The 19336-nt window shown below is 41.7% G+C and overlaps 2 protein-coding genes and 2 non-coding genes across 6 annotated transcripts; 1 reads left to right on the plus strand and 3 right to left on the minus strand.

Annotated features, from left to right (window-relative positions):
- rpl37 (ribosomal protein L37) lies at positions 1–3238 on the minus strand. Its single transcript, XM_056432366.1, has 4 exons — positions 3177–3238; positions 2308–2443; positions 2000–2084; positions 1–111 (listed from the first exon to the last, which is right to left on the minus strand). Exons 1-4 carry the CDS (start codon positions 3177–3179, stop codon positions 42–44), a joined length of 294 nt encoding a protein of 97 aa, XP_056288341.1. The 5' UTR covers positions 3180–3238; the 3' UTR covers positions 1–41.
- On the minus strand, positions 759–837 carry LOC130205856 (small nucleolar RNA SNORD72). Its single transcript, XR_008833998.1, has one exon. It is a non-coding gene; the product is annotated as a small nucleolar RNA SNORD72 (small nucleolar RNA).
- Positions 2514–2593, minus strand: LOC130205857 (small nucleolar RNA SNORD72). The gene has a single exon (XR_008833999.1). It is a non-coding gene; the product is annotated as a small nucleolar RNA SNORD72 (small nucleolar RNA).
- Positions 3239–6623: 3385 nt separating the features above from the next.
- Positions 6624–19231, plus strand: st8sia5 (ST8 alpha-N-acetyl-neuraminide alpha-2,8-sialyltransferase 5). 3 transcript variants are annotated; one of them, XM_056433337.1, is made up of 9 exons: positions 6624–7197; positions 11871–11978; positions 12344–12430; positions 14477–14569; positions 15493–15579; positions 16321–16465; positions 16576–16688; positions 17006–17098; positions 17200–19231. In XM_056433337.1, exons 1-9 carry the CDS (start codon positions 7052–7054, stop codon positions 17660–17662), a joined length of 1335 nt encoding a protein of 444 aa, XP_056289312.1. In that variant the 5' UTR covers positions 6624–7051; the 3' UTR covers positions 17663–19231. The 3 variants fall into 3 exon arrangements, with proteins under 3 accessions (XP_056289312.1, XP_056289310.1, XP_056289311.1); XM_056433335.1 differs by lacking the exon at positions 12344–12430; XM_056433336.1 differs by lacking the exons at positions 11871–11978; positions 12344–12430.
- The last annotated feature ends 105 nt before the right edge of the window (positions 19232–19336 follow it).

The raw sequence follows: 19336 nt of genomic DNA on the forward strand, positions 1-19336 counted from the left end.
TCCTGTTTAACTTCACATTTATTCAACAAAAAATGTGTCTTTTAGGATGAGCTGGAGGCGGCCACTGCAGCGCGTCTGGGTTTGGGGGTGGTGCCTTCCCGGAAACCATTCCTGGGACACGGGGAAAAAAAGGTGATGTTTATATGCAGAAAATTGCAATTTAAACATTGAAATAGAACTCAACAGTAAATATGGGTTAAAAAAAGTCACAATTTAATAGTCCTGCTACAGCGTTATGCCCTACAGTTCCCCAGTAGTGGCAGGCTGGTGAGCAGCTAGTGAGGTAACCAGCTAAAATAACCACAGCTGTAGAGCGATGATTACTTCTAAACCATAAATATTTAAATCTTCTTGACTTGTTTAAAAACAGAATAAACAGGGAGTCTGTGGCACAAATGGCACGAGCATTTAGCGTGCCATTGCTTCTGAAACACAAAGTACAGGATTAAGTTCACCATCATGAACCAGGAGTTTGATGAATTAAAGGTTAGAGGGTTGTGGGGTTATTAAATGGGACTTTTTTCAAAGTACACCTTTTGACACCACGGGTGTAACCGATAAGGAGGGACCAGTTCTACCAAGTCAGTTAACAAGCTTACACAATACCAGGATCCTAACCGGCAACTCCATGAACTTTAAGTTATAATTGTAACCATCTTCATTCATGTGGCAAGGCAACAATGGTTAAGACCGCCAACGTCAATCTACTCATCGAACCCCGGAACAAGAACATGACCCGGATCTCTCCTCAACAATGTTGCTTACCTCAGAGAAAACACTGATATCATATTGAAATCAATTGTTCAGACATTTATTTTTCAACATCATTGGCAAGCAGCATCGAGCATCTTGAAATATAAATATTCTTAATAAAAGCTCACATTTCCGGCCCTTCCCACCCTTTCTAATTTGAGTGAAATGAATAGTCTCTTTCAGACATGTTAGGGACATACATTTAGTTTAGTCATGTTTATTCGTTTAAAAATTGTTTATACCCGTGTTTGTTTGACACAATTTTTCCATGTTATATAATCCGGCGTTCTTATAAACATGCCAATTAATCATTTAACATCAAACTGAAATCAACGGTCTGAATAGGCAAGTATGCCAATTTCTTCTTTGCAGTTAAATGTAAGATTCAGGAATCTTGCTTACATTACAGGCTGAGAATGAGTCAACACATAATGGCAGATCCAGTGTTTGTAGTTCCAAGTGGTTACATCCAAATTTATAGTGCGTGTTTATTGCGTCCAGTGGTTTTAGGAGCGATTTAAAGCAAACACATTTTCACTGTTGTCTTTAGGTTAACATTTCAAAATCTTTGCATCAACATTTATATTATTCTGACATAAAAAGCCCATTAACACTTGGTATAAATAAACATGTTTTCAAAATGGAAAACTAGCAACACATCTAGAAACATGTACGGTACCGCTCTGTTCTCTTAGCCCAGCGGCGGAAATACACGAAGGCGAAGAGCAAAACTGCCCCGAAGAAATATAATTTTGCCCGATATGAGAGGAGGCAGAAAATGTCCCCATAATTTCCTCCAAAAATTAATATAATTGTGTTTTGTTCCATCCTATCTGTATCGCCTGTACTAGACACACAAACAATCAAGACAATTTTAATTATAAGAACACAAAGATTAGTTTGAATTGTTAAATAGTTGTTTAGAAAAATGCAACAATAAATAACTACAAAGAAATAAGAATAAATTTGAATATGATTTATGTTCTGAAAACATTTTGAAACCGTAGAATGCCTAATAATCTTATTATTGTTATGAGAATTGCTCATATACTGTAAACCTAAATAAGTATATGTATTATTTTTGAACAAAGGTTAAATGTTATTTCACAAGTTTCAAGAAGTGCCCTCAATTTAATTTTAAATGCCTCTGGATTTCAGTCTGGGAGAATTCTGCCCCGTAAAAAAATATGGACAGGTAAATATCCTACTCTGTCTTAGCTTTGTATATTACGCCTAAAGATCGTACCTGAATCTGCGGTACACAACCTTCAGATGTCTCAGACGGCCGGTTCCGGTGGTATTCCTCCTCTTGGCCTTGGCGCTCCAGTTAACTACAAATAAACAAAACAATATGAATCAATGCAGCTTCTCCATTTACATCAATGCAAAGTTTGATAATGTACCTACAGTTTCTGGTTTAAGACACAGTGAAGTGATTCGACTAGTATGTTAACTTCATGTGTACCAGTCCATTTCAAAGCCAACATCACACTTGACTTTAAAGTTTTGAGTCCACATATATTTTTAGTATCAGTATGTTATTGGGTGCCTTACACTTTCGCTTGCGCTTCTCAGGGTAGCCACACTTTCCACAGGAGGACTTCTGCAGATGGTAAGCCTTGGAACCGCATCGACGGCACAAGGTGTGCGTCTTGTTCCGGCGCTTTCCGAAGGAGGAGGTTCCCTTGGTCTGAGAAGAAAGAATATTTAGAGTTCAGACACAATTCTGAAAGACTTGATTACAGTGCAAAGCTTTGACAGTCTTGTCTCAGAAACAAAAGTGAAATCACAGGAAATCATTTGTTCAGACATTTGTGTTTAAAAACATCATTGACAAGACTCAGGAAGCAACAATCGGCCCATGGTGTTTGCAGTGAGGGAAACCATATTGACCCCTGCCTCAGTAATAAAACTACGTATTTAAATAAGTATGAAACCCCCCAAAAAGTAACATCTAGACAAGTTACCCGATTTCAGATGCTTAAAGATGTTTGCATGTTGGCCGCAGCTGCATGCCGACAGTGTGTACTCAGTCCTGGATGAAGCGGCTAGGCTAGTTGTGCTAGCCGCTATGGAAAAGCTCGCAAGTTACGCCATTTAGCGTTATACATTACACCGAGAACAGCTATTCTTCAGTGGTAGCTTTCCGGGAATAACCGACGATGTTTCGCGTTACATGCACGTTGTGTAGACTCTTTCCGTCTAACGTGGGCCATTTTGTACCCTGAATCTCAATGCTACGAGCAGCAAAAAAAACGTTGGATGGATGAGTTAATCTTAATAAAACGAGGCTTCATCTCGAAAATACTACATCCGAACGGTTACGATGTTAGTCCAACATCGAATTATAAAAATTTCGCGACAGATAAACGACTCATCACACAGATGTTAGAAGATTTCTGTCCGCCAACGTTTTAACATACCATTTTCGTCCAGGGGCTAAGGGAAAAGAGACCGGAAGAGGAGTTTGCGCCCCATAAAACCACATCCGCACTGTTTCCTGTGCAACACCGAAATATGCCCCCCCTGTAGCATTTAGCTAATATGCTAACATGTTCAGCAAAAGTGAGTGTTAATTTAATTTCCCTCGTACAGCATTTTGAAAATACAAACAATGTCATAAAACCCGGGGATTTATTTCGTAGGATGTTGTTAGTTGGGCAGACCACAATATATTTGTATGGTATGTGATGTTGTAACCCATGCAACGATGAAAGGCAAGCCATGGTAGCCTACTAAGAATCAGTGTAAAATGAGAGATTGAAAGGTAGATTGGTGTTGTAGCAGCAGGTCTCACAATATTATCCACGCTTGATGTCAAGATGCAGGCTAATTGTAAGACTATTAATATTTTAGTAGTTAGTAAGAAGTTATTACGTAAAGTTGATTATAGCAGTGTATCATGTCTTATATTTGTTTATATATATATATATATAATATTTATATATATATATATATATATATAGCTGGTTCTGAGTTCACTTTTCTTAATGCTTCCTTAGGAGATATTCTGTGCATGTCCAACTGGAGGAGCTCTTGGCCAGACACCCATGCTGGAGGCACTACAGTGCATCCGGAAAGTATTCACAGCGCTTCACTTTTTCCACATTTTGTTATGTTACAGCCTTATTCCAAAATGGATTAAATTCATTATTTTCCTCAACATTCTACACACAACAACCCATAATGACAAAGTGAAAACTGTTTTTTGCAAATTTTTGCAAATCTGTTAAAAATAAAGAACGAAAACATAACATTTACAAAAGTATTCACAGCCTTTGCCATGACACTCAAAATTTAGCTCAGGTGCATCCTGTTTCCACTGATCATCCTTGAGATGTTTGATTGGAGTCCACCTGTGCTAAATTCAGTTGATTGGACATGATTGAGAAAGGCACACACCTGTCTATATAAGGTATCACAGTTGACAGTGCATATCAGAGCATAAACCAAGCCATGAAGTTCAAGGAATTATCTATAGACCGCCGAGACAGAATTGTATCGAGGCACAGATCTGGGGAAGGGTACAGAAAGATTTCTGCAGCATTGAAAATCCCAATGAGCACAGTGGCCTCCATCATCCGGAAATGGAAGAAGTTTGGAACTCCCAGGACTCTTCCTAGAGTTGGCCGCCCAGCCAGACTGAGCGATCAGGGGAGAAGGGCCTTAGTCAGGGAGGTGACCAGGAACCCGATGGCCACTCTGACAGAGCTCCAGCGTTGTTCTATGAAGAGAGGAGAACCTTCCAGAAGGACAACCATCTCTGCAACACTCCACAAATCAGGCCTGTTTGGTAGAGTGGCCAGACGGAAGCCACTCCTCAGTAAAAAGCACATGACAGCCCGCCTAGAGTTTGCAAAAAAGCACCTGAAGGACTCTCAGACCATGAGAAACAAAATTCTCTGGTCTGATGAAACAAAGCTTGAACTCTTTGGCCTGAATGCCAAGCGTCATGTCTGGAGGAAACCAGGCACTGCTCATCACCTGGCCAATACCATCCCTACAGTGAAGCATGGTGGTGGCAGCATCATGCTGTGGGATGTTTTTCAGCGGGAGGAACTGGGAGACTAGTCAGGATTGAGGGAAAGATGAATGCAGCAATGTACAGAGACATCCTGGATGAAAACATGCTCCAAAGCGCTCTGGACCTCAGACTGGGGCGACGGTTCATCTTCCAACAGGACAACGACCCGAAGCACACAGCCGAGATAACAAAGGAGTGGCTTCGGGACAACTCTGTGAATGTCCTGGAGTGGCCCAGCCAGAGCCCTGACTTGAACCCGATTGAACATCTCTGGAGAGATCTGAAAATGGCTGTGCACCGACGCTCCCCATCCAACCTGATGGAACTTAGATAGATAGATAGATAGATATATACTTTATTAATCCCCAAGGGGAAATTTGTCGAACTTGAGAGGTTCTGCAAATTTGTCGAACTTGAGAGGTTCTGCAAAGAAGAATGGGAGAAACTGCCCAGAAATAGGTGTGCCACGCTTGTGGAATCATACCCAAGAAGACTTGAGGCTGTAATTGCTGCCAAAGGTGCTTCAACAAAGTATTGAGCAAAGGCTGTGAATACTTATGTACATGTTATGTTTTCATTCTTTATTTTTAATAAATGTGCAAAAATTTGCAAAAAACAGTTTTCACTTTGTCATTATGGGTTTTTGTGTGTAGAATGTTGAGGAAAATAATGAATTTAATCCATTTTGGAATAAGGCTGTAACATAACAAAATGTGGAAAAAATGAAGCGCTGTGATATACTTTCCGGATGCACTATATGCAATCTGGCCTGTGAGTGCTGCAGGTCCTGAGGGCCATGGCTCGAGAGAACGATGAGAGAACTCTATCTGGGTTTCTTTGTTTGGCCAGCGTGCTGACCCAGATTAGGTTATCGGATACAGAAAATAAACTGATGGATGGCTAAAACTGTATAAATATGCTTATAGGAATAAAATTTTTGGGGGTTTCATCTGCAGATGTGGATTACTTAAAGTAAAAGTGGTATATTTACATACATGCTCACTGATCATCTCCAAGGCATATTTATTCCTATATCCCCGAGAGTCTGACACCTTCATGACCTGACGGCTCATCAGCTATTTCTTCTTTCACACCCACCATACGGCTCTGCAGCTTGTGAAGGTGATACTGATGCAAGCAGCCCAGATGGTCCAGGTGGACTTTGATGACACATTCAAACAGCTGTCAAAGTGGTGGATCAAATCAATGTCCCCAACACGGTCACCAGCGCTATAAACATCCACTGACTTGTCAGGAGTTTGGCCCTGAGGAGGTTCTGCTGTCACATAGTTTATGTTATAGCGCTTTAAATTATCCCCATGCAGGCCCTAAAACAGTGAGGTACTCAGGTTAAGTATACAGTAATGCAGTGAAGAAAATCGCTGCTGTCACTTTGACATTAATGCATAAAAGGAATTGTTAAAAAAGGTAAATGATGAGATGTGAAACCACGAACAGGAACACAAAAACACAGCGTGCATTGGTTTGCGTCAGGATTAGATGACGTCATCTACAGTTTAAGACTGCGGTCAACTAGTTTAAGGGCATGTGCGGATACACTTCAGCCTAAGGAGGTCAGGTTAAATTTGAAAAAGGCTATTTTAAGAACACAGGTGCATTCTTGTAAAGGAGACCATGACCTTGGTTTTGGGCTGAGTGAGGATGTGAATGAAGCCCGCCGCGCCCCCGTCTGCTGCCAGGCGGAGGAAAAGGCGCATCCTCCTTCCTTTACATTTCAGTCACGCAGCTTTGCTCAGAATTGAGATGAAGCATGGAGGATGTGTGTGTGTGTGTGCTTTCGCTCGCTGCTCGCTGATCTAAAGGAGAAGGGGGGGAAATCGCGCGTTTGCCTTTAACTGATCCATTCTGGAGAAGAAAAAAAAAACTGTTCATGCGCGTAAGTTAGAGGAACAAAATCTGCATTGTTAGCATCTGACCGAGCGACTGCATCTCGTCGAGAGGAGGAGCGCACGAAATCCAAACATATCCTTGACGTTTCGTGTTTTTTTTAACGATTCATGTTTGCAATATACATAAAGGTATAGGCTAAGAGATATTGTGCCACAGGGCGATTTGCAATTGAGGTCACAGCTGGCGGTTCCTCGCGATGCTTATCATCCAACAGCAATGATGCTGCGGTACGAGGGCAGTGACATAGAGTAGAAAGGTGATGGACAATGCGCTGTCCGGCGGGTAGCCTACACGACCCCTGTGCTCCTGGTCCTGAATGCAGCGGAGAGAGACACCTAACCGGGTGTCACCGTCTAGCCCTGGATGCTGCGCCGAAGAATGGGATACGCCGACCCATCGTCGGGTAAAGATATACTCGGCAATCGGTCTCTTTGTTTCATGTTCATTTGCGTATTTGGACTCGTCACACTACTGCAACAGATCCTCTATGGGAAAAACTACATTAAGAGGTAAGTGCACCGGTTATCATCGTTTAGTCGTCGTTGATAAACAGGATTAATAGCAGCTTTTTATAATAACAATGCAGGCTGTATTCATTCAGCTTTTAAAAAGCATGCATTCACAGCCTTTTTGTGTGAGACTTATTGCCCAGTTAATGATTGAATGGTGCTAAATAGACAATGAATGATAAAATGACACATTGTACGGTATAAATGCAGTAGTGGGTGAACTATGTCGGGACACAAGCTTTCATGGCAGAAAACAACAATAGCAATTAACCATCCATCTTTTTTTCCAGTGGTTTTAATTTAAAAAAAATATTGTTTTGAATATTTTCTGAAAGTGAAACATCACATTCATACCATATGCAGTGTTCCAGCTGTGTATGGTAATGTTTTCCCTTTCTTTCTTCTCCCCCCCCCCCCCCTCCAAAAGATCTTTATTTGATTTTCTGTTTCAGCCTTCTTGACTGGTCGTAGCCTACATCTTACAGAGGCAGCAGCTTATCTCACAATGCAACTGAAAGCTATTGGAGCTGATGATGATGATGATGATGATTACTGATATCGACGCTATAAAGATGATGTGTATTTCTTATCGGTCCCTGTTAAATAAATCATTTCACCGGGTTCCAGCTCGCACACACAGCCACTGCAGAGCCATGTTTTATAAGACCTCTGCAACAGTACCTCCCTGGATGGTCCCCATTTGCACTCATCTCCCCCAGTTTAAGACCAATATATATATCGGCTACATCGAAAAACCCTTTTCTTTACATTCTGAGACACATTTCAGTGTGAGACGAGCAGATACAGAGAAGCCGGGATGTTTTATCTTTAAGTGGCTAAAACTACAAAAATATCTCACTAAGAATCTCACTCCAGACCAAAACTTGACCCCCCCATCTCCAAATATTATAGTGCATATTATGTTAACTTCAACGTAACATATATGTGCTTCAATCTGAAAGCCCCCCACTGCTAACCCCTCCCCTTCCCCCCCGCTGGGCTGGTGTGATGATACCTAATGTGGATTCATGGCACCTCGACCTCTGCGGTGAGGTGCATGAATTCGGAAACACACACGCACATGTGCACACACACACACACACACACACACACTTTCCTTTGCCTGTGTCCCCGGAGAGAGGGGTGAACAAGCCACCCAACAGAAAGCAGTGGGATCATGCAGCAGCAGCCATTTTGCTACAGTCTTTCTGCACACACACCTCGGTGCATGTGGGGGAGAGAGGGGAAGGAGACGGTGAGAGTGAGAGACTGAGAGGGAGTGATGTTTGCCTGTGTGTGATGCAGAGAGAGAGAGCGAGAGAGCGAGAGAGAAGGGGGGGGAGACGTCATCTTATGGCATCTTTTCAAGCGTTAAAAAAAAACAGAAGTCGTCCCCAGGTTCGACCACACCCAGCCGCTCATCCTGCTGAACCCAAGCATGAGAACATGCTGGAGACGTGTTTGTCATGAGCTCTACTAAAAAAACAAACAGCTCTTTGCAGTCAAGGCCAGAGCAGCAGCAGAGGAGATATTTGGATGCATAGATTGGATCGAAAGCTTCTAGGGAGGAACAGTTTCATCAATCTTACACCAGCTCACTCCACGTCCATCCCACATGACCTGAGGCCAGAGGGCTCTGCTCTAACTCGCCCATTAGAGTCAAAGTAAGTCACAGACGTTGTTAACTCTGGACATTGACTTTCAACAGAGTCACAAGCAGGTCGAGATGAGAGAAGCATCAGTCGCTGGAGCCGGTTGGCTCGTAACCGTCCAGAAAATAAGTGGCTCGAGATTTCATTGTCAGTAGATCTATAAAACATGAAGTGAAAAGAGTTTACAATTTACTCACTTTCAAAACCAAAAATAAACAAATTCTTGCTTTCAAAAAATACATGAAATATGACTATTAAATAGTCCTTTTCGGTGCTTGTGACTGTTCAATAGCCTTTCTTGATGCATTATGTTTTGGGCTTGAATTCTAAACAGCTTTTCTTGTTTTTCAGAGCTTTACATATAAATTGATTATAACTTGGCAGCCAGAACCGCTAACTCATTATTTATGAGAAACAACACGTACTAACACTATTTACAGGAGTTGTGCCAAAATAGAGAAGACAAAGACAGTGTGTAAAAAAGTATACAATAGTCCAGTTAATCGACAACTTATCCAATAGCGAGATCAAGAGGATCTCACTTCTGTTTTTTTAAATATAAACAGTTGCATTTTGTGTATTAAGTGCCCATTGTGCACAGGAAATACCCTGTGGACGTAATAAATGGACATCTGAGTCAAAGTCCAGACTTTCCCAAAAAACCAGCCCAGTCACAAAATCCAATATGTATAAAAGTCCTTCGTGTTTTCACATCCCATTAAGGACACGCACGGGCAGAGCAGGAGCACATTAGTGCAGCAGAGCAACTCTGTGCTTGATGTTGTCTGAACTAATGCTTAGATTACTGTCCTCATACGGGAGGTAAATGGACTCCTAATGTTTGATTTGAAGACCATGTGACCCGCATGTGAGTCAGTGGGAGACTCATGAGATTGGTTGTGGTTTTATTAGCATCCACCCGATTGGAAAATATCCAATAATACATGTGTTATTGATCAAGTCAAGCTTTTACGGGCTGTGTTTTGGTGATGATTTAGATTAATGGTTCAAGCGAAAACATTTTCTCTTGTCCGGCTACATGGTGATGTAGAGGTGTTGAAGTGGTATTGACATGAGTACTCAGTCATATAATGATATTCTATGATATATAATATAATGCACCCAGAAAGGCCTTTTGGGTTCAGATTCCCTGCTGAATTAAGCCCGACGCCCACGGAGCCCTCTGAGAGATGAGTCACATATGAATACTTCCATAACAACCAGTCGGTAACGGGAGAAGTCGTAACATCTGGATGGAGTGTGACTCTTCATAATGGAAGAAGTCCTAACCTTTAGTTTGTTGATATTAGATTCTTAGAGGATACTTATTGTCAAATAAATAAATTGATCCCACTATAGGCAACATTTCTTTTCATTACAATGTTTATTTTGAGTCGATTGTCACATTCGTCCTGGTGCTTTGAGCCAACGCACAAAATCTGTATATAATCCACAACAAATATACACAATTTACTAAAGCATGTATATTTTTGTTCCAATGGGTATTCAGACTGGAGAGCTCAGGAAGGATTACGACATTAACACATGGTTGTTTTGGTGTTTTCATGGGAACAACACACATGTACCACATCCCCAGCTGTCTAAATCACAATGAAATATATACAAGTTTTAAGCCTTGACGTTATTTAAAGGAGCACGATCTGCATCGGGAGTATTTCGATTGCCTCTCGACATGTCGATGACGAGCTAGCGGCTAATAGCTGATGGCGCTAACAGAGCTAACGGTGCAAATTACAGCCAAAGTGCTGACAGAGCTAACAGTGTTTACCGGAGGGGGAACTGGAGAGTTGGTGCTCGACATTCCGTCAAAGTAGAGCGCATGAGACCAATGTCGTGGAGGAGCGGCCCCTCAGGAGCCTTTGTCGACTCACCAGGAAACAAACATTTTGCTCGGAGAAGCTCGGATAACAACACAAAGAGCGACTTCATTCTCTATTTGTTGCTGCTGTGTGTTCTATAAACAGACTGTCAACAAACTGATGTCTATTATCTCCCTAAAATGAAGCGAGGCGATAACCCCCCTGCTCCTAATGGCCTCCTCTGGTGAATTCACTGCAATGGTTTTCGTGGAAATAGATGCAGCAGAGCCCAAAATATCATAATTCTTAGTCGCTCTGCAGCCTGCTGAGAACACATCATGCTGCTATGAGCTTCTTGTCATTATAGACATGTTTGTGTTAAAAATGTATGGTTGTCAAATCCAAGCTGAGATAATCCCTGAAGACTTTTACAAGTAATATCTGGCTAAAAATATGGTCTAAACCAGGGGTGTCAGACTCATTTTCACCGTGGGCCACATCAGCATCACGGCCGCCCTCAAAGGGTTGTAACTGAAACATATAAACGTAAAAACTACTCCCCAACATATTGTTAAATAACTCTCTTTGCATTTTATTATTGTTTATTTGAGTGTAGAAATATTGTAAGAAAATGTCTCTAATATTATAACATAAATCCATTATATTTGAAACCTTCAAAATAAAAGCACAGGATATGTTTCTTACATTTCTTTAAGAATGAAGAATGAATATGTCTTTCAAGTTGTCAGGGGCCACATAAAATGATGTGGCAGGCCGGATTTGGCCCGCGGGCCTTGTGTTTGACACCTGTGGTCTAAACCCTCGAAATCTACTCTTGGCATCTCTTCCTCAGCAGTCACGTGACATTCACAGCAACATTGGGGACAGTTATTGCCCCTCCCTTAAAATCCCTTCAATATATCAAACTAAAAGTCTCCTTTACAGCCCAGTGTTGCAGGATGTGGGTGATGGAGTCACAGCCAGGATAGAAACAGCCCGGCAGACCATAAAGGAGCCATTCAAACCATGTCATGAACCGAGAATTCATTCAAACCATGTTTGTTTTTCTTGAGCCAAAAAGCTGGTCTATCTTAATGTATATATGTGTGTGTGTGCAATTTTTATTTGGGCTTGGTTGTATGTGACTTTTTGCACACTGAGGACAATAAATTACAAATAAACTGATTCATTTTCTTGCTAGTGCGCAACAGTTTAGCCGACTCAAAGGGGACGAGACAGGAAATTGGACCGGTCCCGTTAATTTCTTGGATGATGGATCTCTGAAGCCGGCCAGAAATGGAAGGAAAAGGTACCTTTCCAGCGTTACCTTCTGCACAACACCTCTGAGAAAAGAGCGTGTCAGAGAGAGAAAGAGATTGAGAGAAAGAGAGATTGAGAGAGAGAGAGTGAGATTGTGAGAGAGAGAACAAAAAAGTTTCTAATACATCATATAGTGACGACCCAGCCCTGCATGCGTGGACTGGGCCGCTGTTACCTTTGCAGCAGTCGACTGATGCTTGAGAGAGAATAAAAGCTGCAGCACATGTCCACGTTTTTTGCTCTATTGTTTTGTAAAGTCTGCAGGTTGAGGAAGTGAGCAGGGGTGGTGATGTCACAGGACTACAAACACAGATTTAACTCTATTTAACTCTTAACCTGTCTGCATGTTGACAGATGTTTCCGTCAGAAATTTCAGCCAGATTCACAGATCTCCGTAATAGTCACACCCTGCCTAGCTGATATTAAGAAGAAAAAAAAAAGGTAGGACAGTTTGAAGGCATTTTTAGTATTTTCACAGAAACCCAAGAATGCCTCTTTTTTTCATTCCTCTGAAAGGTATAAACTCTCATATTTTTTCAGTGGTGGTTGCACTTCAGATTTGCTCTTGCATGTTGTCTGATCCCGTCCACCTCGACCCCAGATCCCCCCCCCCCTCCCCCCTTCAGAAGCTGGTTGAACCACGGTCTCCTGTTGATGTACTGGCTTCTCCTCGTACGTCTGTGTCGCATCCAGCACCCATCTCTCCGAATGCCTTGTCCTCCTCAATCTGTGTCTCATGTGTCCTGCACAGCTCTGTGTGTATGCCATATACATAGCGTGGACACTTCCCTCTGCTACCCCCTATCTCCCCTTCTCACATCTGCATTGTCTCTCTCTGCGACCTGGAGTTACCCCCACCCTCCCTTTTTTTACACATTAAACCCCCCCAGGCCCCACCAAAATAAAAGCTCTAAATTGCGCCGAGTAGTAGACGTCAGTATCTGTAGTAAAGTGCTGGTTAGTCTTTCTCATTCTACATTGTATAATTATCCTTAAAATTCCACATGAGGTGAAATTCATCTCATCCAGTGATTTGCTGTTTTGCTTTTAGATCTGAACAGAGAACGCTTGCAAAGGTTTTCATCATCTTAGCTAAAACGAGCACGAAAAGAATAGAAAACAGATGCTCCTCAGAAATACATCATCAGGTGGATGTAGACAACCAGTTTCATTGTTCCTCACGACTTCATCCAAGCATCTTGTTCCTTTAATGCATCTCTCCACTGTATTGCTTGTTGTGTTCACTTATTATTTGTATGAGTTGTTTTGTTTCTGTTAATAACTCGCCTCGTTTGCCTCCACAGACAAAGTTAATATTCTGCAATATAATCCATCTTCCACAACATCTCACTCCATTTTATATATATCGGATGTGACAAAGACCAATATTGATTCTTGCCAAATACACAGTGCGATTATTATTTTAGCTTTAAATCGCGGCAAACCCCGTACAGCTTTATAGGTGTACATTTTAAATATATATATTATGAGATTTAGAGCTCTCCAAGATTTAGATACACCTCAGAAGGGGTATATTTAGAAAACTATGATAACCGTAGATATCGCTGTTTTTAATAAAAGTAAAATGAGCTGTTTATTTATAAATCAAACTAATTTATTTACAGTCAAGAAAAGGAAAATAAGAGATCAGAGTCAGTTTTGGCTTTCACGGAAATTTACTACAATTTATTTTAAGATAAGATCCTTTATTTGTCCCGCAGTGGGGAAATTTACAGGATTGCATTATGGGTAAAGTGCGCACAAAACATAGTAAGATAAAATACAACAATAGAAAATAATAAATTTATAAAGTAATAAATTAAATAATACTACAAATAATAATGAATAAATAATAAACAATGAATAAAAAAAAACAGAAAATATAATAAGTTTGAATAGTTTCTGATAAAAATATTTTTGTGTGTAGTTATTATAAATTATTTATATGTACTTTACTGCCTCACACAAAAAAACAGACCCTCTCAATTCACTACACTGCTATATCTAATCCACCATTTAACTCCTTTTCTCTTTCTGTTACTCTTCTAAATCTTGATTATCAATACACATTTTAATCCCAAGATATCCACATTAAACCATGCCAGTTTTCATCATAATCAATAAAATAAATGAAAATATGAGCGGTATCACCTTTCTTTAGTGAATAGATCATGTTGGTTTAGACTAAGATGTAATAGAATCTGGAGTGTCCAGTGACTCGTATGCTGCTGTCTGTGACGCCTGCAATCAGTTGCATCACTTCTGTCATCTGTCATCCCACAACGCCACACTGATATTCTAGTATTTCATAAAGACATTGTGTAGTAAATATAAGCTGTTTTCCTTTATCGTGTTCTTTTTAATCCACTGTTTTTTGTAAATATTGCATTTTATCGTCACCGTTGTTCTTGTTACTTGTATTAATTCTGTTGGTTCTCTTGTGTGTGGAGAGGTTAAGGCTGAGGATGACTGTGTCTGTGCCTCTAGGTATCTGGAAAACTACGATGGCTCATATGAGTACAACTCCACTGCATGCAGGGAGCTCAGACAGGAGATTATGGACGTCAAGGGCTTGACAATGTGAGTGGTCGTCATGACGCAGCGGGAGGTGGACACGTTCAGAATAATGTATTTCTTTCCCCGAGGTGATGCACACGCTCCCATCAGGTTGGGGAGACACAGTCCCCGCTTGATTGACAACCCTAACATCTTCTCACGTCACATTTTATTGCCAACGTTTAACACTCACAGTCAACAAGTAACACGTTATAACATTTTGGGTGCGGCTGTAGCTCACGGGGGATGAGCGGTCGTCCCGCCACAAGGTACCCGGGTTTGATCCCCGCTCTCGTTGCATGTTGAAGTGTCCTTGAGCAAGACACTGACCCCCCGGGCGCTTCACTGCAGCGCCATTAATAACTAAGGAATGGTCGAATGCAGAGAAGAATTTCCCCATGGGGAAAAATAAAATGTCAATTTCCGTCTTTCTGTTCTTTCATTATGGAGCAGATGAGGGCCCAGGCTCATTACCCCCCCTCGATGAAGAGGCTGCACAGTCTTAGTATGAATGTCAACATTGTCCCGTGACCTTTTGGCACGTGACCTTCAGGCTGCCAAACTTTTTAATGGCAACCGTGTTCTGGCCGCTTGACGACGGGCCAATCGGAGAACAGCTGCCATCCCTCTGCCACGCAGCGAGAGTAATGGTGCCACGCTGCCGCCCACAGCCAACCTCCCATCAGCTCAGAGGAAGAGATGTCAGCTCAAGGACAGCTATTTACAGACATGCTTGATGAAGCCACTGTCTTTGTCTGAAGAGGACGTGCAGATCCAGTAGGGCCTGCACAGAATAAACACTGAAAATGATTCCCCCCCCTCTCCGTCCCATTTGACTCTTTGAATTGTTTTTCAATGTTTCTTCAATTTACTACCCTTATAGAAAGTTTAATTGGAAAACATGGATATCCTTCCTCATTCCACAAGTCTCTCTGCCTGTCTGCCAGGGTGAAAACCTCTGATCTGTTTGAGAGATGGCGAAACCTGCAGGTGTGTCGATGGCAGCAGAACAAGGAGGAGAACAGCAACTTCAAGTAAGCATCACTCCGTCTCAGCAGAGGTGCATCGGAATGTCCATGTTTATTTTCATTGTCTGTCATTTGGTGCTTTAAACATAAACATCTACTTTTCATTCATGTATCACTTTTAATATGAACGGAATATATATATATATATAATTTTCTACCGCAAGGTTTCAGAACTTGTGTTTTAAAGTCTCAGACATTAATTTCTCCATATCTCTAATGCTTTTGACCACCATATTTTGGAGGTTTTGGGATTTCTGTCAATGGAGTTTAAAAAGATAAATTGTTCATAAGAGGTCAAACAGTAAGTTAGACGGATCTAATTCACCCGGTAGCGTCGTGGTCACACTGTATAGTTATTTAACTGTAAATCACTACATATAAGTGCTAATGCACAGCCATTTAACATCATAAACATGAAATATGTATATTTATTGTAATAACAATGCTTGATGGTCATTTCTGTTCTTTATCACCTCAATTAAATGTGAAAGGCCAGTGTGTGGCAAGAAGAAGGCTCACTACTTCTTTATATTTACATTTCTATTAAGATTCGAAGGAAATGGAGAAAAAAAATGATTCAAAGCAAAAAATAAAATGGTTGATTTTTGCATGAAGCAGGGTCTGTGGGACAGACATTGAGGAGGTAATGCAACTATTCCCACGACACAGGTTACGCTAGTTCTGGTCTTGGTGTGAAGTCTTTGACCAATCAGCTAACTGCCTCCTCTCTCTGGCGTCCTCCTGAAGAATGGCGCTGTCTCGCTGCTGTAACGCTCCCTCCTTCCTCTTCACCACCAAGAGGAACACGCCTGCAGGGACCAAGCTGAGGTACGAGGTGGATACCAGCGGTTTTCTTCCCATCACCTCTGAAGTCTTCAAGATGTTCCCAGAGGTGAGTTCAGCACCTGTTTGATCATTTCCTCCATATTGGCTTTTTTTTGTAAATTTAAATTTCAAGAGCCCACAAGTCTGAATTTAACAAAACGCGTCTGTTTCATGCAGGATATGCCGTATTCCAAATCGCAGTACAAGAAATGTGCTGTTATTGGAAATGGCGGCATCATCAAGAACACCAAATGTGGGAAGGAAATTGACTCGGCAGATTTTGTGTTTAGGTACACAGGATCAAATCCTTCCGTGTTTGTTTTTGCTGTCTGTCAACACAACTTGGACTTGGAGCAACAGAGCATGCAATCACACACAAATACTTTATTACTCTTGATATTTTGCCTGTGTCACAATGCTCATGTCTGTGATTTACCGTAATAATTACACAGCTGTGAAAAGTATTCTGTTCTCTGCACTGGGAATCCTATGGTTGATCACAACCATAGGATTCCCAGTGCAGCCCACCAGCTACCTCTTTTGTGTCAAGTCACATCCAACACATAGAAACCCCTTCACCAGTGGACTTGTGCTTTCTTCTTTGCAGGTGCAACATCCCTCCCATCAATGAGAAGTACTCGGCCGATGTCGGCACCAAAACAGATCTTGTGACAATAAATCCGAGCATAATTACTGAGAGGTACTGTAAATAGAGGACTGAGCGAGAAACCAGTCCTCTCTCTCTCTCAATCAGTCCTTCTCGTTCGGCTTCCTCCATCTCACGTTTCGCCTCCTCTGCAGATTTCAGAAGCTGGAGAAATGGCGGCGACCCTTTTACGAAGTGCTCCAGAATTACGAGAACTCTTCCGTGGTGCTTCCCGCCTTCTACAACACCCGCAACACCGACGTATCGTTCAGGGTCAAGTACATGCTGGACGACTTCGACTCCCAGCAGGCCGTGTACTTCTTCCACCCGCAGTACCTGCTCAACGTGCAGAGGTTCTGGGCGGTGCAGGGCGTCCGGGCCAAGCGGGTCAGCAGCGGCCTGATGCTCGTCACCGCCGCCTTAGAGATGTGCGAGGAGGTCCACCTCTACGGTTTCTGGGCGTTTCCCATGAACCCCTCCAGCATCTTCATCACCCACCATTACTATGACAACGTGAAGCCGCGGCCGGGCTTCCACGCCATGCCCCATGAAATCTTCAACTTCATTCACATGCACACTCGTGGGATCATCAACGTACACACGGGGCCGTGCACGTGATCGCCCACCCCTCCTCTGTCATGTTTACCTTTCAGTTTGTTTGTTTCGGTCAGGGAGACACTTCACTATATCAAAAAAGAGAGTTGGCCTTCGGAGCGCACACATGTCTGCACAGTGGAGCCGTCTCTTTTCGATGTGTACCTGAAGGTGTTTATGTAGCCAATCAAATCACTAGGGTTATCTCCGACTCTGTACCCAGAGGATGCTTGTTTTTAATGTGTAAAGTGGTCTTCATAGTGATGTTGTTTCTGTGAAGTTTTCTAGTGGCTCTGCTGTAGGGAGGTGTTTGTTTTCTACTCGACATTGCACAGATATTTACGCTGACATGGACGTGGGTGTCTTTGTGAAAAAAAGCTACAATTCCAACATCCAATTGTCTACTTTTGTAATCTATTTCCTATCGACCAGATTCACTGGGTAATAAATATATGAAGAAAAAAACAAAACACTGTTAAGATGGCCTGTTTTCAGCCGCCTACTTTCTCCCAATTACAGACATCCTCGCATATTTCTGGGGAAAAAAGGGGTGCATGCCCCCCCCCCCGTTTTTTTTGAGGGCTTGTCATGGTTTTTGGACCAACGCTTGATAGATATTTCAAAATGTCACCACGTGAGCAAAACTCGATGCCAATGAGCGTACCGTTGAGCGACCCGGTCTCTTGTTGTCATTCATGTCTTATGCCATGCTGCCTTATGAGATATCGAACCCCCTCTGTATGATATGCAATGCACCCGTGTGTTTTGCTTATCTGAAAATACATAAACATCAAACTAAATCGTATTTATATTCTTGGATCAAAGGATATTTAAGACTCTCTAAGGTACAGAAATACATGTGTGGTTCTCTGCTTATATTCTATTGGAATTAGCGAAGTCTTAACCCCTGTAAACTCATTTCATAATCATGGAACGCTCTGCATGACTTTATATAGTTGGTTTTGTGTGTGCCTGCTTCAATGATCACTGAAATGTTTACACGTAAGCCTCCACTGGAGCTCACAGTGCTGTTGGGGACATAAACACAAACTTTTACACAGAGAGGATTTGTTGACTGTACAATAGGTCTTATTGATCAAAGATGCACGAAGATGGTTGCTGCCCTTTTGTGAAATGCTACGCCACTTTCATTTCCACTGCATTGTTTCACCCTCCTATTTGATATGTGGACATTCAGCTCGCACTCCAGAAAGCATTGTACATTTACACACTGGAAAGCTGCGTGAGTTTTTACTGTTTATTTAGTTTGACAGGTTTTAAGCGACTGTAACATCACATCGAGTTTCTCGTCTGGTCATGCTCTGCTCGGCACTTCTCCATGTTCTCATCATTCGTACAGAGTAATTGTGTGTTTATGCACAAGAGATGTAAGTTCAGCAAATATGAGCACCAAAAATGTTTTCGCTTGACCACTAAATTGTTGCACAGAAGACACAACTGAATCAAGAATGGGAAAGGAAGAAAACTGGTCTGTGTACTGAAAGGTGATGTATAACAGTGCTTCTTAACTGACTCTGGATCATTCTTTATCATGGTATTGTGTTTGTAAATAAACTTGTTTGGATTTTCTCACTTTATGTTCATGGATTAATCATTATTTTATGTATTAATATATATATATAATATGTTTATGTATATATTTATACATATATCTATAGATATATATATATATATGTA

This window comes from Pseudoliparis swirei, chromosome 15 (assembly GCF_029220125.1).
Source record: "Pseudoliparis swirei isolate HS2019 ecotype Mariana Trench chromosome 15, NWPU_hadal_v1, whole genome shotgun sequence".
Lineage (NCBI taxonomy): Eukaryota > Metazoa > Chordata > Actinopteri > Perciformes > Liparidae > Pseudoliparis > Pseudoliparis swirei.

Bases quoted from the DNA above. Each gene is read 5' to 3' on its own strand.
- rpl37 (XM_056432366.1), bottom strand. The intron at 2,085-2,307 runs GTAAGGCACCCA...GTTTATTTGTAG, and splicing joins TGAGAAGCGCAAGCGAAAGT to TTAACTGGAGCGCCAAGGCC. The intron at 112-1,999 runs GTACGATCTTTA...CCCGTGTCCCAG, and splicing joins GTTGTGTACCGCAGATTCAG to GAATGGTTTCCGGGAAGGCA.
- st8sia5 (XM_056433337.1), top strand. From the start codon at position 7,052: ATGCTGCGCCGAAGAATGGGATACGCCGACCCATCGTCGGGTAAAGAT. The intron at 11,979-12,343 runs GTACCTTTCCAG...GCATGTTGACAG, and splicing joins GCCAGAAATGGAAGGAAAAG to ATGTTTCCGTCAGAAATTTC. The intron at 12,431-14,476 runs GTAGGACAGTTT...CTGTGCCTCTAG, and splicing joins ATTAAGAAGAAAAAAAAAAG to GTATCTGGAAAACTACGATG.